We start from the raw sequence: 26,379 nt of genomic DNA, 5'->3' as shown, positions 1-26,379 counted from the left end.
TTATTTTCACATGCAAATGAGCTTTGCGGCAAACTTGCAGCAAATTGTCCATTGTTGCCAAAGGTTTGCCGGGGGTATACCACTACCCACAAAGAGCTGCAAACTTCTGGCAAACATTTGTGGTGAATCAAAAGCTCATTTGCATATGAAAAAAATGAGTGGCAAATTTGCCACAAGTTTGCGGCTAGTTTTGATTTTTTGTAACAGTTTGTGTAAATTTTTTATTGATCATGGCAGCAAAAATGGATGTATGATGGAAAAGATCGTTATAACCTTGCATATATACAGTCATGCAGTGTAGTTTAGCACATTTTTAGCATTTTAAAGAATCGACATCCTAGATCGCAGTGGTGGACAGTACGAGTTAAGTATACTAGATCGTTGAAGTCTGCTGCATCCTCCACAACCTACTGTAGCACCCATAACCTGAAAGATCTGGAATTGCGCCATGCAAATTATGCTCAGCACTAAATGTTTGGGTGTGTTTACGAAGTTACCCAATTTACATAATTCATTTGGTGAATCAGTGCTAGCACAATGCAGACAGTGCGTATATAAATAGCTCAATTCTGTCTTAGTGAATTCCCCTAGAAAGAGCATTGTCCTTTGCAATGACCTTACCAGGATAGTGGTGATGACCAGTGAGCGGTTTGAAAGTGAGTCTGTGATGTTCATGCCATTCTGCCGGGAAACCTCCGTGATGTTGAGCCCTCCAGATGCACTCCACTTTCCCACCTAGAAAAGATGAAATTTATGTAGTCAAATTGTGTTTCACTTACCTGTTTCACCCATCCCTATCGCAATGGCTCATCTGACTGCATTAGCAGCCCTGGTCTTAGCTCATCCAGAAGCATTAGTTGATTGGTTCCTCTGTTTTTATGCCAATAGATTGGTGGTTGTGTTCATGAGTAGCTAGGCTCTTGCATACACTCTGAATCCATTAACATCAGACAAAGGGCAATTTCATGAAAGGAGTTTGCTTCTCAATTCAATTTCGGAAAAGAAAATGTTGAACAAAGGAAAAAGCTGAACTTACCATTGCATGAATTGCAAACTGATAACACTGTTTTAGTAACATTATTAAAGACTGTGAAAGATTGCACTGTTTTCTATCCTTGTTCAATACATCAAAATGCATTTGGAGGGGATGGATTGTTATTGCTTAACTTTGTTGAGCTAAATTACTTTTAGGATGAATGTTGAATAAATGACTGCAATTTCAACTGACTTTTGCTACAAAATGTTTTTTTTTTTTTAATGCTTTGTCATTCCAAATTTGCTTTTATAACTTCTGTGTTTTTATATCAGTCACAAGTGGGACAATTTGGTTGCTAACCAATCGAAGTATAAAATAGCATTTGTGAAAAGAGTTTGGGCTCAATATTACCCTGCAAGCTAATTTGTTTAATTCTGCAGTGGGACCAATTGAGTTGATTGTCAATCAATGAATCTGTTTCAGCCCAGAGTATTCTATCTGCCTCCAGGGATATTGGCAATGAAAAATGCTTACAATTAATTAAGGTACACACACACACACACACACACACACACACACAGAGAGAGAGAGAGAGAGAGAGAGAGAGAGAGAGACATTTACTTAGCTATCTAAATGGGGACATAACATAACATAACATAGACTTAAAGTATATTGCTCGTAATGACTACAGACCAGGAGCAGAAATAAACGGGGGCTCTGGGCAAAAATTCCAGCGAAATGGACAAAACTACCCCCAAAATGCAAAATTTTGGAGCAAAAACTGCCCCCGTAATGACTTCTGCTTGTATCATCTGTGATTTTATTCTAGGCCTAGTTAAATATACAGTATAATCATAAACAATCTATAGTTTAACCCTAACCAAAACTTAGTATTCCCTTCAAAAAACCTTTATGCATTTTTAGAACTTTAAAGACCCGTAAAATCAAATTTGGAGTTTTGTGGCTCGTAATTTATGTCTTTTCTGTATGCTAGTATACTCCTAAACATTAACGTCCTGGTTACTTTCGTAACCTCCGTTCCCTGATGGAGGGAATGAGACAATGTGTCGATGCAGTGACACTAGGGGTCACTCTTGGGAGCCCCAGACACCTCTGAACTTTGAGAAAAGGCCAATGGGAATTGTTAAGTGGAATTTGCATGCCACTCCCCCAGACATGCGGGTATAAAAGGAGCTGGCTCGCAACCACTCATTCTCCATTCGAGACGGGGTCCCGGCCATTTCAGCGGGTAGTTCAATGTTGTGGCAGGAGAGACACAACATCTTGTTCCCTCCATCAGGGATCGGAGGTTACGAAAGTAACCAGGACGTTCCCTATCTGTCACTCATTCGACGTAGTGTTGATGTAGTGACACTTGGGGTCCCAATACGAAATGCCACAACTAGCTGAACTGTGTTACGTGAACTGGCTGTGTGAGACGGGCAAACCATTGTGTGCCTCGTAGCCAGCGCACCTGGCCGTCACGTAACTTCCCCCAACACCCCTACGTACGTCGTACTGTCCCCCGCACCTCGGGGACAAGTCAACTGCCCAAAATGGGGACAGGCCATCCCAGCTGTGGCCTCTTCTCTTCTTCTTTTCTCCCCAAAGAAGAATGGAAATTGTTCAGCTATGGGCCATAAGTGTCCGCGTCGGGGGTGTGTCATTCCCAAGGGGAAGACACTACGGAGACCACACTCCACCCGGAGGTGGGGGAGGGGGGTATTTGAGTGAAAATACATTACATGGTCTTACCGAGTTTTGTCGGAAGTATGTCATGTGGAGAAGTCCCGTGGTAGGTCCTACCCAGAGGGGACGGAGCTCTACAAACACGGCGACCGGTGGCAGAGGGGAACTATACCCAAGGAAGATGCGGGTTTACCAATGGGGAAATCTTCTGTCTCGTGGAAGACATCACACGGGGTTTAAAACCGGCAACCAGCACATGTGGAGCACCTACCCTTGCACAGGGTCTGTGTAAGTAGGCTCACTGGGGGGAACGCATACTAGCATGGCCCCCAAGGCCAGCTGAGTGCTAGCATGTCTGTGCCAAGGGAAACCTCGGTCAAGGCATACCAGATCGGGCAGTGGGAGGATTTCCGGGAAGCAAACAGGCCTACCTGCGCTTGACCGAATCGACTCCAAACCAGCTGGACCACCTGGGGGTGGAGTCTCCACTCTCCCCTGAGTGTGACCTGTCACAATGTCGAGGTCGCCCGGGATGTGTGTGGCTCGCAACGATTTGAGTCGCTGCTGACTCCAGAGGAGGAGGCAGCGGGCGAATTGCGACATGTGACACGAGCGCAAGCCGCCTTGGCGGCTAATGTACGCTACCATCGCGTGTTGTCCGTCCGGACCACGTGCTTGCCCTGGATCAACAGCCGAAGCCTTCGCAGGGCGAGTGAACTAAGTTTCCATCCACTTTTTGAGCTGTTCTGTTATTGACAAAGTGAAAATGCTTTTACCGATAAAATGGTGTGTGTGATGATGTCATTCTTAAGAAAAACAAACACTTTGTCCATACAGAATTTTGTGTATATCGCAAACTTTGTACCTTTCGAATCCAAGATGTCCCCACATTTGTGTAAAATGGAGATAGTATTGAGGTAATTTATTGAAACTGGCCAGCTTACTGTTATTTTAATTTCACATAATTGCAATCATAAGAATCAAAAAATGATGTCAAAATGGATTAGCTTGTCTGTATCTTAGTTTATTAGAAGAAACTGATTGAACTCAATTTGGCAAAATACAACAGAACAGGTGGCATTATAGCAAGCCTGTAATCCTATATTACACTCTTGAATTAAAAATATGGACAGTCCGTTCACATTTTGACATTTTATTTGTCCCTCCAGAAATATGTTGCAAAATGCGATGCTGTGGTGTCCAAACAACACATAAAACGTCAACACTCCTCTTCACTCTGCTCAAATCACACAATTTTTTGCTTGCGTAGGCTACTTTTTCCAACCAAAAGAAATCACGCTCACTTCTTTTTCTTTTACATGGGTAAATAAGCATGAAATGCTTAAGACAAACATGCAGTAGTCCATACGCAACAGCCAGCATTCTCTGCAGTAATTTTTTCAAAGAGATGTTGGAATTTACATAAAAAATGTCCACCTCTTCCACAAAAAAACCAAAAAAAAAAAAAAATTTGGAATGTGTGAACGAATTTCGGTATCTTTATATAACGTTTGGTATAATATGACCCCATAGCTCTGTTATTTATGAATTTATTTATCTGTCTCTATACATTTGTTATACTTTCTTTGCTTTCTCCATATACCTTTTCTCTATTATGTCTATTATTAATCTGTATATGAATTATTTTGGCACTTTTGTTTAATCCCCTTGGCGCTGAATTTTATTTCTCTTTTTGTTTTTCTGTTCTGAAAACTGCTGTGTGTTATTGCAGCACAATAAAAAAGAAAGCGTGTTATTTTTTCTGGTGTCTCTTCATTGGCCAACATCCACTTCAGACACTCGGATAACTTAAACAACCATAAATAATGGGCTTATAGGCTGGACAGATTCACAGTATTTTTTATATTTATTTTTTTACAGCATGTCATTCACATGGGATTAATATAATTTGGGGTTATTTTTACTGGTCGTTTTGGTAAAAGATGCCGTGATCTTTTGCGGTGCACAAACATGCAGTCCATAAAAAGTCTGGAAAAACTTACATGAAGAGTAAAGGTAATGTCATTGTCTTTAAATAAACTGAGGAAAACTCGAGTCTCTTCATCACTCCAAGTGTTCCTCTCTGCTATGCTGTTTGTTGTGAGGACACATGTGATGTGAATTCTGTCATGTGACACTATCTTTTTTTTTTGCTTAAATGTCATTTTTCTTGATTTTTCTTTGCTTAAATTTAATTTTGTGTTTCCACACTAGTTTTTCATGACATTTGACATGTCGACATAGGATTTATGCACTAAAATTAAAAGAAAAAATAATATGTCGCCACTTTTTACGATAATTTGCATTTCCATCAGCTTTATTTTGATGTGGTAAACCCACGGTTTTCAAACTGGGAGGCACCCCCCCCCCCGGGGAGCATGTCAGGGGAGGCACGGAGACTGATGATAAATTCACCAAGTAAAATCAAAAGAAAAATAAATACAAGAAAAATGTATTGTCAAGATAAATGAAAATGAATAGCTTAATGACAATAGTTCAGCTTAATAAACCATAGCTTTATGGTGTTATAATCCAATAAATGTCATGAACAAATGCATATCACACGAGAGATGCATGCTTTTCAAGACTCATTCCACGGTTCTTTGCAAGTCGACACGTAAGCCAGAAGTGTCAAAGAAGCACAACAAAATGCCGTGGTTGCTTCACCAATTGTGTTTTTTTATCTCACATTACCTTTTACCTTTTTGTGACACTATTGGTTAGTTTTAGGCTTAAGGTTTATGGTAGGGAAGTAGGTTTCGTTGATTTAAAACTTTAAAAAAGCAATAACCTTAAAAACCTCATCTGTTTGGGAGAACATTAAACTCGCTTTTAGCGCCACACTGTGGACATTTCACCTCGAAACTGCTGTGATACGTAAAATGAACCGCATAATATCCCTTTGCAAAATTGTAGCCAAGTCGAGTAATTTTTGTTAGATAAGGGTGGAAATACAGCAACACAGGAAAGAAAACTGTGACCATCAATTGATTTCCAGGGGTCTTCAAAAAACAGTATTTGCTTTATTTATGAATTAATTTTCCAATTGAGAACTACCCCGCATGTCCCCAAAGGGAGGTTTTGTCAGATTTAACCAATCTGAAGCTAAATAAATACATGCAAAAAGCAGAGGCTAACACGAGCTGGAGATAACGTAGCTGCACTGTGAATAATCCCGCTAATATCAGCACAAAGCAAATCTGAGCAAATTAGGCTAGTTTTGCACAAACAATCCCCTCCAGCAAGAAAAAAAGGAATCCTGCATATTGTACGGTCACTGCTGAAAAAAATAAAAAAAATAATCATTACCGCAAATAGTCTCATGGCTGTCGGCATCTATCTCTGTCTGGGGGCATGCAGTGCTGCCCCCTCCTACACTGCCACAACTGCTTTCGTATTCATGAAGCCGCAAGAACAGAGGTTCTCAGAGTTACACAGGTGCACTAAACACCCAATGACACCGCTAACCTGATGCAAAGCCTAACTTATGCTTTTGATTTGAGATGTGTGTTAGTTACAGATTGTGTGGAGGCGTGAAAATTCAAGAAAATGCACGTTTGAGTTACAGGGTGATATTATTCCATTGCGCATTGTCTGCAATTAACTCAATTCAATAAAATTGATTATACAGTTCTTCACATTGCCGACAGAAGACTTTCTTAGTATCCTCGAAATTAATGCAGATGTAAAGCGAATTTTCTGCCCTTGAAACTTCTTTTTAAAATGCAAAATGCAGGCTACAATTTCATTACAATTTACAATTTCAACAGCTTCAACAGTTCAAAAGCTGATGTCTATTCAGAGAAATCAGGGTTTGTGATTGGGAACTACTTTAGATATCCATAAAGAATAAATCCATATGTATGTGCTACTGAATTTGTGGGGAAATCTTCATATAATGATTAAGTACAGATTTTCATGAAGGTGTTTGGTGCAGTTTAGTCTGCTAATGGCTCCTCTAATATTACTTGCACAAAAATGCATTGCCTAATTTGAATTTTGTGTTAACAGTGTGACAGTTCATCTAATCAAAAAATATCAATGCTACGCTTATATTATATTGACAAAAAAAAAAAAAAAAAAAAAAAAAATTTGTCATAATCACTATTTTTGTTTTGTTTTCCATTAAAAATATTTAAACAATTGGTAAATAGCTGTTTTAAGCACAAATCCGACTATTTACCAATAGGATATTAAGGTATTGGTTATTTGAAAACAAGTCATAATGACTATGTTTACATGGACACCAGAAAGCAGTTTATTGTGAGAAAGCTGCTTAAGGCTCAAATCGGTTGATGCGTTTACATGGACTATGTTACCGCTTTCTCTTTGCTCCCGTATACATGCACTGTTTTCTTTTCTTTTGTTTTGCTTAATTTGCAGATATTCCAGAGTTGTTGCTGTGTTTGTTTCATTAACTTTCTGTCGCAACCTGCAGCAGAATTGCGCTGCAACAGTGGGGTTTCCTTCTTACACAAAACTCCAGGATTCCCCCAATGTACATGCACATATACGTGAACATAAGAGACAGTCAATATTTTAAATTGGTGTTTATAAATGGGTATAGTTTATAGTGTTTGTGCTTTTACTAATGTACTCCCAGAAATGTTGAATTCTTTCCACTGTGTTGACTTGTTGTTGGGCTCCATCCTATGACGTTTGTTATCCAGTCTGTTCACGCACATGCGCACTCCTCAAAAACCTGTTAGAACGCCGCTTATGTGTTTACATGGCCTCATAAGCAGTGTTCTCTGGTAGAAACGTGGGTGTGTTAAGCCGCTTTCACTAAAAGGAAACTGACATTCTCATTTACATGACGTTTCAGAATGCCATTTTCTTCAAAAACCCAGGAATAAATAGTTTCTTGAGTGCATGTTAACATGGTCAATGTTTTATGCAATTTTGCTTCTGAAGTAAATGTATCTTGTTTAAAGGAATATAATGGGATCAATACAAATTAAGCTTAAACAACAGCCTTTTTGGCATAATGTTGATTACCACAAAAAATAATTCTTTTTTTTTTTTTTCAAAAAAGCAAAAATTTACTATTATTACTGGAAAAACAAAAACACTGATTAAGAAATGATTTTGCAATGTACTCACACTTTTTTCATAAAAGAGAGTGCAGCTATATTTATACACCTCATTACAGCAAAAAAGCATGATACGTGTAACTTCATCTGATCATTAACGAACGCTTGCAATTAACAGTGCTTTTTACCCTAATCCAATTTGCTTTATGATCCACTAACTTATGCTTATGTTTAAACACCTCATTTGCTTCCTTGTTAGGAGGTAAATTAAACGTAAGACATTGATTGCACTTTATTTGTACAGCAATGGTGACCAAATGAGACAAGGTACAAGAGAACTACACTGGTAGATCAGGAAGGTTATTTGAGGGTACAATTAAATCCTTGTAATTGTGCAGTTGTTGTTGTTGTTTTGTTTTTATTTTTGTCATCGTTTGGTAGAATGGAAGTACTGTTTCTGGCATGATCAATAATGCAAAACTGATATCGAAGTTTTTTTATTTTATTTTTTTTATAGCCAAAATTCTGTAGTTTATGCCACGGCCATGAACCATGATTGCAATTGCTATGAATTGCTATTGGTAATCAGAGACAGGTGGTATTATGAGGAGGAACATTTCCATTCTGTAGAGCATTTTATTGCATTATTTATTTGAAATCGAATCATCAGTAGTTTCCCGTGGAATAGACTCAGGTGTCTATTGTCTAGGTGTCTAGGCTGAACACCAGTTGAAAGGTTCAGTTTTATCTAATAATTTTAGAACTTTAGAAGCATTGGGTCTTGAAACAAAATGTGTTATGTTCTTTGTAATGTACCCCTTACATTAAAACCTATTACTGTGACCGCTACATTGGATTGTGACATTACTCATTTTATCGCTATTTCTCCTAAACATGTTGTTCAATTTGCAGCAAAATTGGCTCAGATGATCTTCAGACCAAGTTGTATAGAAATTACAGATTTTTTATTTGTATGACTGAATTTTGATTTTCACCTTGGTTGAAAATTTACGCCAATGTGAATGGTGTCGATGCAAAACAGAAAGTGAGGGTGTCTCGGCAATGCTCTGTTTTATCAAAATGATACTTGAAATGCTTCATTTTGACCATGATCTGAGGGTACCTTCCAAGTTAAGTGACAGTGCCACCTACACCTCTTTTTATGTTCCTTGGTTTATGCTGATTCCAACAATACCCCAGTTATAATATTTGGCATTGTAACTTCTGCGTTATTTTGAGGAAACTAACTGTTTTTGGCTAATTGGTTATCATGTCAACTGTAGGCTCTTTTAGCTTAGCATGCAATGTGTTTGTGTTACTCTTAACCTGGCATATTTCATTGCACTCATTAAACCAAGTCAACAGAGTGGCACAGTGTGTAAATCTCTGGACTACAACCTCAAAGTTTGGGTGTTCGAATCCCATAAAGGGTGGTTTCAAAATTTATACTTCTGTTGATTTTTAAATATTCACGTTGTGCTTAATGCTGCCTTTATGTGCTATCGGAATTATCCTACTCACCAATTCTAAAGTGGTAATTACGAGTATTTTGCGTTCAAGTGCTTTGTTGTCAGAAAGAATAGGAAACATGGATGAGGCCAGGTTCATTCATACATATTTTTGAGGAACTTTTATTATGACAGCATAATACTACTCAGTTAGCCTGCTGACGATAATGGAATTTTGGTTAAACACAAGCTATTTTCACGATTTAAAAATTTACAAAATGCATCAAATTGTTGCCGATATACATAAATGTGTATGACCGAAACTGCGTTCAAGGAATAGTTCACCCAAAAATTTAAATTTGCTGATAATTTACTCACCCTCAGGCCATCCAAGATGTATCTGAGTTTCTTTCTTCATCAAAACAGAATTTAAGATTTTTAGAATTTCATTTCAGGCCTCCTCCTTTAAACAATGCAAGTGAATGTACTCTATTTTTTTTTGATGGTCCAAAATGCATATTTAGGGTTCATCAAAATAATCCACACGACTCCAGTTGACAAATAAAGTTCTTCTGAACCCAAACGATTGCTTATTTTTAGAAACAAAACATTACTTATATACTTTTTAACTACAAATGTTCGCTTCCGTACATCTCTGTGATGCATGCTCATAACAGGGATGACATAAGCTCGTTGGTAAGGTCACGTGTAGAGGAGGAGGCAGGAAGCGCGTCATTGTTTACAAGAGAAAGAGCGCTGTACAAAAGTTTAATTGTCTTTGCTGTAAATTTGTATTTGTATAAGTGTATTGTTCAAAATTTGGTGTCGTTTGGTGTGTATCCTGGATGCTTCAACCTTCAGAAACCCCAAAGAAAATGCATGCTGGGAAAAATATTAACTTTTCATTAATTGCCTATACATGATCACGAGCGATTGAAGCTCTGGCTTATCGCGCTGAACCTGGATATCAGTACACCCCTACATTCTCTCAAATATTGGAGGGTGTGCATTGTGAACATTTTACCCCTGATTTCAAACCATCGAAAGAAACAAAGGGTCGATATCTGAATTCATCGGCTGTGCCTGTGCTGTTTTTCCAGCGAACTGAGGTATGTGTCATATAGCCTATATATTTTTATATAGTAGCTATAGCAAAAAAAAAAAAAAACATGACACTTACTCTACTGATAGAGTGCCATTGGGTCCTTCTGGCCTCGGACAGTGCTTCCAGTTTATTCGTGGCAAACTGAAAAAACACCTCTAAAACACTGGGGCTCAGTAATGTGGAAAATCATTATGTTCAGTAATGCAGCTAGGACTAGGAGTGTTCTCACCGGCTGCTTCGCTAATTGTTTCCAAAGGTGGGATTGCTATGGTCCAATCGTGGCAGCACAGGCTCTCTGCCTCTGTTGGCATTGGTTGGCATTTACTACATGTGCACCACCATGTCTCCATAGATCTCTGCCTCCCCGAGACTTGTGATTGCGCCGCTGCTGCAGCCTCCTCCATCTCCCTCAGATCCTCATAGGTGTATTCGGGCTCAAATAGGTAGGGTTGGGTGAAAAACTCTATCTCCTCTTCTCTTCTAAAATCAAAATCCTCTGACATCGTGTTTGAAATTGTTTTGGGACTTCCGGTGTGGCATCGGGACGAGTGGCAGTGTAGAGCGAGAGCTCCCAGACAGGTCTATAATACTCCCCTAATTTAACTTAATTTTACACATTGAAATTAATTTGCAAATATGGAGGGGGAGAAGCAACAAAAGGCTAGAGGCAAATTATCCCAGAGACCCGAGAAAAATTAAAGACAAGCAGCGGAAAAAGACTATGACGACAACGCTGGCTAACACGAGTTCACGGACACCCTGCAAACTAGCATCGGTGTTATACACGCTGAGATAAAGGTTATCCGATCAGATGTGATGACGGATCTAATCAACTTTCACCAAATCCTCTCCAGAGATATGAAAAATGACTTGGCAAACTTTAGAACAGACATCAACCTTAAACTGAATGAAATTGCCACAGATTTGAAATATATGCTGGGTAGAGTGGAGGAAGCTTAACAGCGGGTGGCGGACTTGGAAGAATGGAGTACTGCAGCTAAAGAAGTGATTTGTCAAGCCCTTGACATCCAACAAAATATTCGAACAAAACTGACAGATTTCGAAGCACGATCACAATGAAACAATATATGCTTATATGGAATTCTGGAGGAGGCCGAAGCAGACAACATACAGGAGTTTATTGAAAGTTTCATCAAGACGGAATTGTCCCTCCCTGATACTGAACTTGGGATACAATGCTGCCATAGGGCGTTCAGCCCCAAGCTGCTGCCAAATGCTAACCCTCGATCAGTTGTGAATTACTTTCTCGAATATAAGATCAAAGAGTTGGTGCTCCGTTCAGCATGGAAAAAGAGGGAAGTTCACTTGAAAGGGAAAATAGTGTACTTTGACCAAGATTACCCCACGGAGACTCAAAGGAGGAGGAAGGCATACACCCCTATCAGTAAACTACTCAAAGAAAAAGGTCTCTGTTTTCAGATACCACCTCCAGCAAAACTTTGCGTATTTTTTGAGGAAGGTCCCATTGTTTACAACAGAGGCAATGGAGGACTTAAAAAAATAAAGGATTAACCACGGAGAGCATCAGAGAAGATAACACCACTGCATCGGCACCCATGGAGCGGCTGAGTAAAATCTCCTGGGAGACGGTGTCCGCAAAAACGTGCCGCAACCGAGATGCACACCAAGAGAGAGCACGGAAAAGACTCCAGGGTTTATACTACCAGAAAGACAGACTAATACAATATGGAGAATATTCATACACAGGTTATGAAAGAATATCTGTATATTTACTCTTCGTCCAATGATGGTTCGTTTTACTATGGGTCGATTTGTTGAGCTATAGCCATAATAGATCCAAAAAAACAAAAGACCTCTATTTTTGGGAGTTTTAGGAAGAAATATCGTACTAAGTGTGCACTGATTTATAATATCAGTACTATGGAGGCCCTTCGTTAATCGAAGATTTTCCTTTCCAAATAGGAGCTACTTTAAAAGAAACCTCAATTACAGAAGTCGTTGTTTCGTTTGATTGTACATTTCTTATTTTCATGTTCTGTGTTAATTATGTTATAATGTTTAGGTCACTTGGGGTTTACAATGTGAAAGTGTATTCACAGCAATGCCTCAGCCTGCTCCATGCCATGTCACAGCAACACCTGAGTCTGCTCCATGCCATGTCACAGCCACGCCTGAGTCTGCTCCATGCCATGTCACAGCAATTCCTCAGCCTGCTCCATGCCACGTCACAGCAATGCCTCAGCCTGCTCCATGCCATGTCACAGCAACTCCTCAGCCTGCTCCATGCCATGTCATAGCAACGCCTCAGCCTGCTCCATCCCATGTCACAGCCACGTCTGAGTCTGCTCCATGCCATGTCACAGCCACGCCTGAGTCTGCTCCATGCCATGTCACAGCAACTCCTCAGCCTGCTCCATGCCATGTCACAGCAATGCCTCAGCCTGCTCCATGCCATGTCACAGCAACGCCTCAGCCTGCTCCATGCCATGTCACAGCAACTCCTCAGCCTGCTCCATGCCACGTCACAGCAATGCCTCAGCCTGCTCCATGCCATGTCACAGTAACTCCTCAGCCTGCTCCATGCCATGTCACAGCAATGCCTGAGTCTGCTCCATGCCATGTCACAGCCACGCCTGAGTCTGCTCCATGCCATGTCACAGCAATTCCTCAGCCTGCTCCATGCCATGTCATAGCAACGCCTCAGCCTGCTCCATGCCATGTCACAGTAACTCCTCAGCCTGCTCCATGCCATGTCACAGCAACTCCTCAGCCTGCTCCATGCCATGTCACAGCAACGCCTCAGCCTGCTCCATGCCATGTCACAGCCATGTCTGAGTCTGCTCCATGCCATGTCACAGCCACGCCTGAGTCTGCTCCATGCCATGTCACAGCCATGCCTGAGTCTGCTCCATGCCATGTCACAGCAATGCCTCAGCCTGCTCCATGCCATGTCACAGCAACGCCTCAGCCTGCTCCATGCCATGTCACTGCAACTCTTCAGCCTGCTCCATGCCATGCCACAGCAACACCTCAGCCTGCTCCATGCCATGTCACTGCAACACCTGAGCCCGTCACAATAACGCCTCAGTCTGTTTCACGCCATGTCACAGCCGAACCTCAGTTTGATCCATGTTATGCCTCAGCCAAGCCCCAGACTGCTCCATGCCATGTCACAAGCAAGCCTTTGTTCCACTGTCCTGGCCCGCCTCTGCTCCACTGTCCTGGCCCGCCTCTGCTCCACGGTCCAGGCCCACCTCCGCTCCACGGTCCAGGCCCACCTCTGCTCCACAGTCCAGTGCTCACGCCTGCCACGGCCAATGAGTCAGCATCCACGCCTACCACGGGCAAGTCAGGATCCTGCCATACCATGTTACCATGTCATGCCATGTAACCACATCAAGTCACCATGCCACCCCCCCACCCCCACCCCAGCTTCTTCTTGAACTCTGTGTTTTTGTTTTGGGGTGTCAGGAGCCGCCCCTAGTGGGGGGGGGGGGGTATGTCATGGTTTTATGTGTTTTTGTTCATGTTTTGTGTTAATGTGACATTGTTGGCGTAACGTCGTTTCAAGTCAAGTCAAGTCATGTCAAGTGAAGTCAGGTCAAGTTATGTTATGTTATGTTATGTTATGTTATGTTATGTTATGTTATGTTATGTCAAGTCAAGTCAAGTCAAGTTAGGTCAAGTCAAGTCAAGTTCATGTTTATGTTTTGTTCACGTTTGTATTAAACTGCACTTGGGTTCTACACTTCATCATCATCGTCTACCTGTCATTGCCAGCATCGTTACAGTGACTTTCCAGGACTCCAGCCAGATTGCTGATAAAAAAGGTCGTTATATTCAGGTGAAAGGGATCCTAGAATTCTAGGGAAGTAACATTACTTAATGTTTACAGTCCACAGGACAGGATAAATTACTAATTAAGAAAATATTTGACATAATAGCTTCAGAAGTTTTGGGCATTCTCATTTGCGGAGGGGACTGGAATGTACAGCTGCATCCCACCCCAGACTCTACGAATCCAACAAAAAGGATTAATTCTGAGACGCTGTATGTAACAAAAATGCTTAAGGGAATTGGCATGACTGACATATGGAGGGAACTCCACCCAACCTTGAGGCAGTTTACCTTCTCCCATCCTCATGCGGTCTACTCAAGGGTTGACTATTTGTTTATGCTCAACTCAGAGAGACATAGAATTATAGATTGAGATATAGAAACTAGAGATGTATTCGATCAAGTGGGAGTGTATTTAAGACTTCTTAGATGCTCCAATCTAAGAGCACCATCTGGAGACTGAATACTAGTCTTCTAAATGATCGTCAATGTGAAGAAAAATTATATGGAATTTAATAATAATGAGGATATATCACCAAGTGTTCTATGGCAAAAGCGGTGCTGAAAAGAAAAACAGTAACTACTGACCGATTTAACGAACACACTAAAAACACTGGAACAAAAACATATGGAATTAAATGATCCCCAAATACTAGAACAAATAAAAGCAACAACACAAAAAGTAAATAAGATACTTGACAACCAAGTGGAGATTAAACTCAAATATATTAAACCGAGTTATTACGAGAATGGGCCTAGATCTAAAAAAATGTTAGCATGGAAACTGCATAAACAACAAACTGAAAGGTCAATCTTCAAAATCAGAGACCCCGAAACTGATGTAATGTGTTATAAACCAGAAGACATACTGTACAACGATCTTTTGAAAAATACTATAAGAAGATATACTCCCAAACTGAAGCAGCAGAATCTTCAGTCATTGAAAGTTTCCTGGAATCTCTAGATTTACCATTGGTAGGTGTGGAACAAAACAAATTGTTAACACAAGAAATCACAGAAGCAGAAATTGATGGCACCATATCAAGACTGAAAACAAATAAAGTACCAGGAAGAAATGGGTATCCAGCAGAGTGGTATAAAACATAATTACTGATACCTATGCTCTTAAAATGTTTCAACCATGTTCTTAATTGGGGGGAGACCCCAATTATCTTGGAAACAATCTATTATATCTGTGATCCTAAAAGTTGGAAAATATAAGACAGAATGCGGCTCCAACAGACCTATTTCTGTCTTAAATATAGATTACAGATTATATGCTTCAATAATGGCAAAAAGATTAGAAAATATAATTCCTGAGTTGATTGACACTGACCAAACAAGATTTGTTAAAAACAGGCAGACACAAGATAACATGAGACGTGCATTATATCTGATTGATAGCATGAGCAAAAATAATTCCAAATCTCTGGCAATTAGCCTTGACACAGAGAAGGCTTTTGACTCAGTGTGATGGGAATTTATGTATCTGGTATTACAACGTTTTGTCTTTAATGATGAGGTTATAGGAAGTCTTAAACCTCTATATCACTTACCAACTGCCCAGATCAAAATAAATGGTAATGTCTCTGGCTCAATTACTCTGGAACGGGAATGCCGCCAGGGATGCCCCTTAAGTCCCACACTCTTCGCATTATTCATAGAGCCACTTGCTCAAGCAATTAGAGAAGATGCAGGAATTCCATTTAAAGAAACAGAGCATATAATGACTATATGCGGATGACATTCTTATGATTATCTCCGACCCAGATTCTAGCCTGCCTAAACTCATGTCATGCCTTGAACAGTTTGGTTGGTATTCAGGATATAAATTAAATTTACATAAAACCCAAACCCTTTCTTATAATTATTCACCACAGGAGAACATACGTAAAAAATATAATTTCAAGTGGAAAACCAATAATATTAAATACCTAGGTGTTAATATACCAAAGAATTTGACTAACATTTATAATATAAATTATGTTTCTATCACAAAGGAACTAAAAGCAGATTTGGACAGATGGATACCCTTAACCCTTTGTATGTATAACTGAATAGAGACTATACTGAAGATTGAAGAATGTTTTACCAAGATTATTGTTTCTTTTTCAATCACTGCCTGTAGAGATACCAAAGAAACAGTTTAACGATTGGAATCAAATGATTTCCAGATTCAGAAGCCTAGGGTAAGACTTAAAACACTACAATTACCAAATGAAAAAGGAGGACTATCTCTTCCCTGCTTGGAGGATTATTATAAAGCAGCACAATTAAGATATCTAGTTTACTGGTGCAATGATGAGTATTATGCAAAATGGAAAGAACTAGAATTCAGTCAACTGGGCTTTCCTCTCCAATCCATACTAGGAGATAAGACCGCTAAGATTGTGCATTCTAACAAATTAAGTTATTGGACAATGGTTCAATATCTGGTTCAAAGAATGCAAAAATCTGAAGCTGGAGGGAAAAGCATGGCTGTTAAGATGAGTGGCCTACAATAGAGATTTCAAGCCTGCACAGCTGGATTTGAGGTTTAAACAACTGACGTTGAAAGGCAATACATCATACTGCGCAGTCTCAACCGATACAGATTTAGAAAGCTTCCAACATCTTACTGGCACCCACAACTTAGATAAGCAGGATTTCTATAGATATTTAGGCTTAGGAATCACTTTAATAGAAATATTAAAAGTAATGAAGAAACTGAAATGAGTCTCATCAATATTTTTATTGATGCAAATAAGGGCAGTATCCACAAGAAACTGGTTCTGGTTAACATATGTAAAAAAAAAAAAAAAAACAGTCTACCACCTCCAGTTCGTGACTATGGAGAGAATTCTCATGGAAAAATATTATTAGATTTTTTATCACCCCAAAAAGAAAACATTTACAGAATGGTAGACTGGAATCTGCCCACAGCTGGAGACGATGTAACAATTCAATAGCTGATTACTTTAACATATTTTGGAACTGTCCAGCAATCCAATCCTATTGGTTAGAGGTAGTCACAGAAATAGAATCAATACTGGGTTTTGAGATTGATCACAGCTTTGCACTATATAATTAGGAAATATGCCAACTGAATTTACTGCCCAGGACAAGTACCTTCTTAAAGTATTACTGGTAGCTAGTAAAAAAGCAATAAATGTAAGTGCAGCGTAGTTCTAGCTGGAAGACTAGCAGCTGTACATCATCACACCATTAGCTAGGTAACTCCTAGCCAATCACTTGTAAACCAATGCTTTATAAGTCTGCTCACAATCTATCACATTGCGTTTCAGTGTGCTAACATGGCAACCTCCACCACCCCACCGCCACCAGTTGAGTCCCATCCTGTACGGGGGTAGGCTCCTCACCCCTGCCTCCTATCTCCAGCAGGATATAACGGTTCCGAGTACAACTTCTTCGGACTGCCAGATGGGGCTTATGCCAAAGAGAGACATTAAATTTCTGTTTTATATTCATCAAAGGAATGTCATCTTAAATTTCACTCAAGTCTGCGAGTCTTCCTGATAGAACTATTGAAATGGCTGGATGAGGAACCACCAACAACAGAAGAGTGGATAACGATTGTAAAGGATATGTATTATATGGAGAAACTGACCTCTTCTTTAAGACTAAGTTTGGATAAATTTTAAAAGTACTGGTCGCGTGACCTTACCAACGAGCTTACGTCATCACAGAGATGTACGGAAGCGAAAATTTGTAGTTAAAAAGTATATAAGTATTGTTTTGTTTCTAAAAAATAATCAATCGTTTGAGTTCAGAAGAAATTTATTTGTCGACTGGAGTCATGTGGATTATTCTGATGCACCCTAAATATGCATTTTGGACCGTCAAAAAAAAAGAGTACATTCACTTGCATTGTTTAAAGGAGAGGGCCTGAAATGAAATCCTGAAAATCTTAAATTCTGTTTTGATGAAGAAAGAAACTCAGATACATCTTGGACTGCCTGAGGGTGAGTAAATTATCAGCAAATTTAAATTTTTTGGGTGAACTATTCCTTTAACAATTAGCTGTATTTAGAAAAATTAATAAAACCTGTCTTTTACTACAGAAACCATACTCTCCTCCACCATGTTGAAAGTTTACGTCTCCTCTCATCTCGGAAACTCGGGTATCAAAATGATCTCAGAGATCCTAGTCATAATTATGACTTGATGGGTCGTTCATGTGCAACATAAGAGTGGGAAACTCGTATTTAAAATAATTCCGATAGCACCTGAAGGCAGCATCATTCTATGTTGGTTGTTATACAGTGCATAATTCCTGCTTGAGTTCAAAACTACTTAGATGTAAAACATTTTTCTCAGCAGTTGTTTTGTACTCTCAACTTGGTATGTCTCTTTGGCATCATCTCTATTTGTCAGTTATATGGCACAATGGATAAATTCTGGATTAAGATGGAAAACGCTGGATGTTTAAACCCCGCTGGGGCTAATCTTACAGTTGTGCCTCTGTTGTAGCCTACTGGAGCTCTTTGCATAGTTCTTAGTGAATGCAAGCAAAAAAGTAGACATAGCAAAATTGTTGCTATATGTGCTTTGTTTGGTTAGTTGTGTTATGTCTGATTTGAGGCAGCTGTTATGTGTTTGTGTGATGTTTTACCTTTTGAAGGCCATCCTCCTTTAGACTCACAATGTCAAGATCAAAGTCGGTGCGCAGACCTGTAGTCCGGTTGAAGCACAGCCGTCCCGTCAGGCCGTCCCAATGAGACTTCAGAGAGGGAGAGATAGAGAGAGATTTCAACAAACAAAACACACCTGGACACACCAGGGCTGTGCCACATTCAGAAATGAATTGAAAATAGCTATTCAATTCCTGAATTTGAATTGAATTTACATTGAGAACAGAATGCAGAATTGTAATTCTAAAGTGAACTTAAGGAAGTAGAATTAAATCTAAAAGTTCAAAGAAATTCAACCGCTGTGTGTTGTTTTGATGATACATTCATTTTTCAGTATAAATAAATGTTACATCATACCCTAAAAACTATGATTATTTCTATAAACATTACATTTTAATAATCAATGCTTAAAATGCCACTTATGAAAATGTGTATTTAATTTATGTTTCTTTATATTTAATACATTAACTTTACATTAAATGCTTTAATTTATTCAATATACTGTACAAATAAAATAATCTGAAACAAAATAGTTGACATTTTGTGTTGCTGTATGGCAAAATTAAAATATTAAAAATAATGAATTTCTTTTAAATGCAATTCATTATAATGTGGAAATTCACATTCCAATTCAATATCCTGTGGGGCGTGGCCAATTTAATTCAAATTTACACACGTGAATGAAAAAAAAAAAGGAAAATCTTGTACATTTGCACATACACACATGCATACACCAATACACATCCTCATGAGCACACACAGACTTGATTTCCTTTTTAATTTAATTTTACGTCCCAGCGCCCAAGACATTCCCTCTCCCCAGACCTCCGTCCTAATTAACGACCATCTCACTTGCAACAATCTCCAGAGACAGAAAAAATTACACTGCAACTCCTCCTCTCCATTCCTCCCTCGTCCTCTAACCACAGAACTACTCCCCCAAACAACACACTGATATAGAGTGCTCTCCGTAACCTCTTCTAAATGAAACACCTCCGTTTGTATTCAGGAGTGAGGACATTTCACAGGAATGTGTGTGCTCCACAATGCCAAAGAGAGACAATGCTCTCTACAGCAACTCCATGGCCCTCATTTTGCTCTTCTCTTGCATGCTACGCTCCGCAGAGCTGTGTTCAACAACTCTAATCTGCCTATTATGCGTTCTAATCAAAGTCTCTCTTGTGAGCTGAAATAAGAGCTGATTACACCATGCACACTCACACTCTAGCGCATAGTGATGAGAAAGTGGGACACTGCGAGTCCAAGGCCAGAATGAAAAAAAGTGAATGATCATCTTTAGCTGCTACATTCAGAGTTTGCAATTCAAATGGATAGTGTCTGGAGATTGTTCATTAGGTGTGATTTAACGTTAAAAACAAAGATAACCACATACTAATAGCACTAATGACTAACACAGTGGCCCTGAAAAAGTATCTGATCACTTAAGTGACACTTAAAAATATATATGCATATTCCTTTAATAACCAGAAAATGTTCAAATACTTATTATTTTAATTTTGAAGGCACATCTGTTGTTCAAAGATGTCAAACTTCTTTTAGTGAAATGTTTAGCTTGAAAAGAATGGTTGTGCCATCTTTCTTTAAAATAGTTGCTATTTGGATTGGAATTTTGTTATCTCATGCAATGGCATTCATACATTTTTAAGTGTTGTTTCAGTGTCCTCTATTTTGGGGGGCCAGTCTATATACTAAGACACAATTTGAATAAATAATAAAAAGGGATGCGCAAGCTTCGATGATGAATGTACAGCAGAGCGGCTCATACTGTATTGTGTTATTTAAACAATATCTTATATATCTTATCTTGTCTCTGGAGAGCATAAGTGTTTGTGACATCGGTGCCCCGGGCGACTGTCATTACCTCCTTAATGAAACTCATGAAGCGGCCTCCGAACCTCCAGGGTTTGTGGCGGTGACACTGCAGTGAGTTGACAGTCATCTGCGGAGCATGCTGGTAAGAGACCGACACGATGTGGACTGCGTCGTACGTCAGAGCAGCATCTGTCTGGAATAAATAGGGGGGCGATATGTCAGCTGAAAGGAACTGACGTGCAGGAGGAGAGCAGGACTTCACCAAATGACAACCTTGCCAGAGAGCAAACTGGGCCACTGCTCAGGACCATTTGTACACTTGAATCAAAACAGACAGAAGTACAGGGTCTGGTGCAGGGATGAAGACAAAACAAATGATTTTTATTCTGTGTCTTTTTCTATATACTGAGAACAAAAAGAACTACTCAACTGCTGTAAGTAGAGCAACATTGGAACCAACAGGACCAATTAAAAATTCATTATGCACAGGACAATTAGTGAAGCCTGTGCATAATTAGTAATAAAGGTATTCATGATGCCTTATAATCTATACTGTAATCCACAGCCTGTAATTTGGTGTCATACCTTGTTTTTTGATTCATTACACTTGTTATAATCATGAATAAGTAAGTATAACTTATAAGGTATAAGGAGTTACAATTATTTACTAGAACATACAACTGATTATAAAGTGTATTGTAAGGCTATTTAACCATTGGAAGCAAATTACAAATAAAAATTTTATTTGTGTAAAAAAAAAAAAAAAAAAAAAAAAGACCTGGTAGAGTACAGAATATATATATGGTATAGTACACCTCTCTTGACTATAAACAAGAAAATTGCCATATGCTTGTCATTTATACATCAATGGTGGTACAATTCTTTTGTAGTCGATATACAGAAAACTAAACCCTTCATTTTGAGAAAAAAAAAAAAAAAAAAGATTATAATTAGAATACTTGCAAACTGTATCTTTTTTAAACAAATACAGAATCACATATTTATTCAAAAATATTTTCAGTTCATAATATAAACATCTGTCTGGCGGATGAAAAATGAGCCAAAAATCCTATAGACTTCTTTTGAAAAGGTCCCCACACATAGGGATCAGGATGTTGTGGAGCCAGTAAGTACCATCTTAAAACAACCTAGCAACACTCTAGCAATGCCATAGCAACACCCAAAGCACCCTGACATTGCATAAAAAAATAAGTATCATAAAATTGTCATACAATTTGACATTTTACTTATTCATTTATTAATTGTTGTGGATAATCCAAAGGCATTTTGACCAAAAACAAGATTAAGATTTGTTTTAGACTGTTTTTAACTTTTAAACAGGTCAAAAATTACCAGTGGCTTCATAAAAAAGTGTTACTGTATGGTTTATAGGATGTAAATATAAAAATACATTTTATATCCTAGTAGTATTTTGGAATTTTTAGTTCTCTTTTACCAATGGTTAGTGATGCTTTCCAAGTTCCAGATTTTTTTTTTTTTTTTTTAAAAGCAAGAAATTGTTTTTGATTAAACAATTGCATCAGGGTTTGCAAATAAGCTGCTAAGCAAGTGAATTGTGATCTGTTCATTTGCAAATTACATCACTCAGAGCTATAAATAAGGCATTGCGCATTGTTCTGTGATTGCTAGAACTGAGCAAGTGCTACAACTGTTTCTAATACTTCTATAGTCCCAATAGCCTGTCATAATGCTTAGTGTTTCTTTGTGCTTTAAAATGTGTCTCCATTTTATTACTACAATACTTAAAACATCATTATCACTTGCTTGTTTCTATGTATTGTTGTGTTTGATTCCACAGGGGGTTGTGAAATGTGTATATTGTAAGTTAGTTCAATATACAGATCATAAAACATATATGTAGATGATAATAAACAGATCATTGAATTAATATATGGATCGTGTCCAGAAGGGAACCGTCAGGCTGGGAAAAGCCTTGTGGGAGTCGCACATGAAGCACGTTTTTATTGTGATAATTTTGGGGTCCCACAGAAACCTACATCTACCCCTACCCCTTAACTTATCCCTTCACCTTAGCCCTACCCCTAACCCTCACTTTACAAACAGCAAATGTGATTCTCATGAGACTTTCCCAGCTCGACGGTTTCATTCTAGACACAACCTCATATAGGGTATCAGCCATTTTCTTCAACATTGTTGAAAGAAGACTTGGTTGGGCAAACATAAGCGAGTCTATCTGCAGGTGTCCATCAAGGAAGTACAGCATTCAATTCAACTATGACTATTTCAGTTATGCTTTTTCCACAATCTCTGTGTGACCAAGTCACACCTCAGAAAAAATGCAGAAATTGTTAAGTGCTGTAGGAATGCCCTGCACCAGAATGCTTTACAAAATAAGTGGGAGCCCAATATTATGATTCCTACATTCAAGGTAAATATCTCTTCCCTCACAGAACTGCTACACTCAAGGAGAAAATCCTCCAAGGCTTGAGGTCAATCAGAAGAGTTTTCAAGTCAATAGCCAAAGAGTACTAGATAGAGCTCAGCAAAAACATCCAGACCACAGGCGCAACAGGAAACCTTAGAGCGATAGATGACAGAGTTCAAAGGGCCATTGGTTCTGTCAAGAGCAAAACAGCACCTCAAGCACACAATGAAAAAAACTGATTTAGCCACGCAGTTGACTACGGCTGAAATTGCTGAAATAATAATTGTAGCTACTGCTATATGATGATCTTATGTGCTTATGATAATTATACCCTTGACCTTGATCCCTAACAGAGGCAAGCAGATGCAGAGATAAGTGGACAACTACTCAGAACAACACTCAAGAGGCACAATCGTAGCAAGCTAAAGAGCCCTCACACTGCAAGATCTCTCAGTGGATAGGATCTATCTTCACCAGCTCTGAAAAATGCTGAAACAGGTGACAACCTTCTACTACACAAACCTGACCAAGGTTTCACTTTGGTCCAGTTTGTTCCTTGGTCAGTACGTTATCATTTGAACATCCACCATAGCTTCAAGCAAGGATGAATCCTTGCTCCAACCTTCTCTGTAAGAACATACAATGATTATTATATACTCCATGTACTCCATAAAAAGATTGTTTCCACCTACACTACTGTCACCAGTCATGGAGCAACTGCTCCAGCATCTAATGGACTGCTTCATCCTGGCATCCAAATACTTTAGGTTGAACTCAGCTTTAGGAAAACAAACCTGTTTGGCTAAAACTTTAAAACTCCAGTACACATTACGATTCACAGATTTGCATATTTTGGTCCTCTGTCACTGATCACTACATCACCTCTCCTTGTGCAGTTATACCAATACACTTGAAAGCTGCATTAACCTTTGCTCACCTGGGAAGTGACTAAACTCATTTGCTATACCATGGCAGAAGTGTGCTTTGGAGTGAGACATGGACAGGGCATGAAATTAAAAATCAACAGAACAATTTCCACTTGCGCTATCTGTAATGCATCCTGACAGTCTCCTAAAGACATGAGGTCCTCAAGACTGAAGATTCTCTCAAGTGTCCATCCAAACATGTGTACACTTCTCAGCTACTGGAAGGCGAATTGACATTCAAAGATGCACCGACATTGCTGTTGGCTTCTTGTAACTGTACTATAAAGCTGTAGCGATATGTGAGCTATATATGGTGGTACAGTGCTGGGAAAAGTGAAAGTATTCTCAAATAAACCTCAACAAACTGATACAACAGAAGGGGGACACTATGAAAAGAATTACAACTCCACCATCACTCTTATTATCTGTTCCCCATGCGGTCATACTACCTAAGGTGCATTGCATGGTTACCTAGAAGGCCTAGTAGTAATATGTTTTGATTGATATTAATATTGATATTAATGGAACACAGGGCCATTTAGAGGAAGTAATTAAATGGTGGCACTAAAAGCCAACTTTTTCCATTTAAAAAAATGTCCTCCTCTACAAAGAATTGTACAGCACAGTGTGAGAGTATTTTAACTGCTGTGAATACATTTATAGCTAAACGAGCTGTACAACTGTAAGGAAATCCAATGGCAGTGTATCAGGCACACTATTTGTGATTATATAATTTGAAGAGCTGCAATCTAAATTATTCAGTTACCGAGCAAATAAAAGTAGATTCTGTATTTTAGTACCATGTACCAGGATAATTAGGGGCCACGTCCCGAAGGGGCTAGCCCCTATTGTGTTCGTTAGTATTATTATTATTACTCTGGCTGACTAAGTATAATAAAATTATTCTGTATATTTTTACAACATCAGTCATATAACCTCTCCGCAATTTTGAATTTTATGAAAAAGTAATGTATATTTTAAATGCTTTGTCCGATTTGAATGAAAATTGGAAGGGGTCTTCGACATCATGTCCTGAGGGTACCTAATCAGTTTGGAGACAGCGCCACATAGTGGTCTAAATGTTTAGTCAATTTAAACAAAACCTTTAATGTATCATTGCTACCTTATTGTAAGTAATCTGAAATTGGCAGAGATACATTTCTAAATGTATTTATTATATTATTATTATTTTTTTAAATTTAAAACCTGCTGCTCTCTGCTTGGAATGTTTCTTTGGCACTTTGAGCTGTGTCAACTGAATGGCCCAGTGGGTAACGCATTGGAATAAAGGTCAAAAGGTTGTGATTTTTATTCCAGGAAAGAGCAGTTTTCAAATGTGTACTTTTGTTGATCTCTGAGTCTTCATATTGTGCTTACTATAATGCATAATGTTCTTAACGGAGTAATTCCTGCTTTAATAAAAAAACTAAGCTGTAACTATTTTCTCAGAAATAGTTGTATACTCTCAACCAAGAATGCCTCTTTGACGTCAGTCAAACTTGTCGATTTTGTGGCGCAGTGGTTAGAGATCTGGGTGACTATGTGAACCCTGGTTCAAAACCCACTTCAGCTGGTATAAATGTTGTGACTGTTGTGGTGGAGCTCTTTGCATTGTGCTTAGGGAATGGCTTTAGGGCTTGGCCCCAATCATTGCTGCTTGCAGCTATATTAATAATTATACTAATAGTTATTACAGAAACCTAATCCATCTGAAATAAACTCTTGGAATATATTAACTCTACTGTTATATTGGGGTCATTTTTGACCCATTTAAGAGGTAAAACTGTAAAAAAAAAATAATAATAATAATTTTTTATCAAAATGGCATGAATTAATAAGTTAAAAAAATATTGCATTTTTATGATACTTGTTAATATTTATGCAATGTCAGGTTTTTATATTTATTGTTATGGATACTAGGGCACTACTAAGTGTTTGCAATACGGTTGCTTACTCCCCCAAGTTAAAAAAGACCATCCCAGTTTCATTGAAAATGAATGACTTCTGGTTGCTTTGTCGCTGCAAATCGCTGTCCATGTGAACACCCCTCTAGATTGCATACAGTGAAAGTGGAACTATTTGAAAGCTTTATGTCATTGTTTATTTTGTAATTCCTTTTCGTTAGCTAGGGGTCACGTTCTTGGAGGAAATTGAAGCATACCGTCATAATCCCTTCAAGGAGGCCGGAGTCCGGTTTTGGTGGAATCTGTCTCTCGAGGGACCACTTCTCCACAATGGAGGCAACTTGAGGATTGTCCACATTTAGAATGCGGAATCCGGTCATATTAACACCACAGAAGCGATACGGCTCCAGGTTTATAGCCATGAGATCCTAGAGGAAGAGCGAGAGACAGAAAATCTCATTTAATCAGCCCGAATCGAACTTCGTTGTTGTTGGGTGAGAGCCTTCTTGTCTTTTTGTCCCTTGATAAAAAGCAAGAGATAGAGAGAGGGGTAAAAGAAGATAGACAGAGCAAAAATAAAAGAGATTAAGGATAATACCATGCTTTCC

The 26,379-nt window shown here is 38.8% G+C and overlaps 1 protein-coding gene across 1 annotated transcript in view; it reads right to left on the bottom strand.

The window, feature by feature from the left end:
- LOC127453868 (glutamate receptor ionotropic, kainate 3-like) overlaps window positions 1-26,379 on the bottom strand; it is a 286,044-nt gene that overhangs the window by 108,476 nt on the left and 151,189 nt on the right. Inside the window, exons 6-9 of the mRNA XM_051720608.1 lie at window positions 26,029-26,199; window positions 20,584-20,727; window positions 18,683-18,790; window positions 622-735 (exon numbers count right to left, since the gene is read on the bottom strand). Of these exons, the coding sequence (XP_051576568.1) occupies window positions 622-735; window positions 18,683-18,790; window positions 20,584-20,727; window positions 26,029-26,199 (537 nt within the window). The remainder of the gene's footprint in view (window positions 1-621; window positions 736-18,682; window positions 18,791-20,583; window positions 20,728-26,028; window positions 26,200-26,379) is intronic.

The sequence above is a fragment of the Myxocyprinus asiaticus genome, chromosome 16, assembly GCF_019703515.2.
Source record: "Myxocyprinus asiaticus isolate MX2 ecotype Aquarium Trade chromosome 16, UBuf_Myxa_2, whole genome shotgun sequence".
Taxonomy (NCBI): Eukaryota; Metazoa; Chordata; class Actinopteri; order Cypriniformes; family Catostomidae; genus Myxocyprinus; species Myxocyprinus asiaticus.
This window is presented reverse-complemented; position numbering and strand designations above follow the sequence as displayed.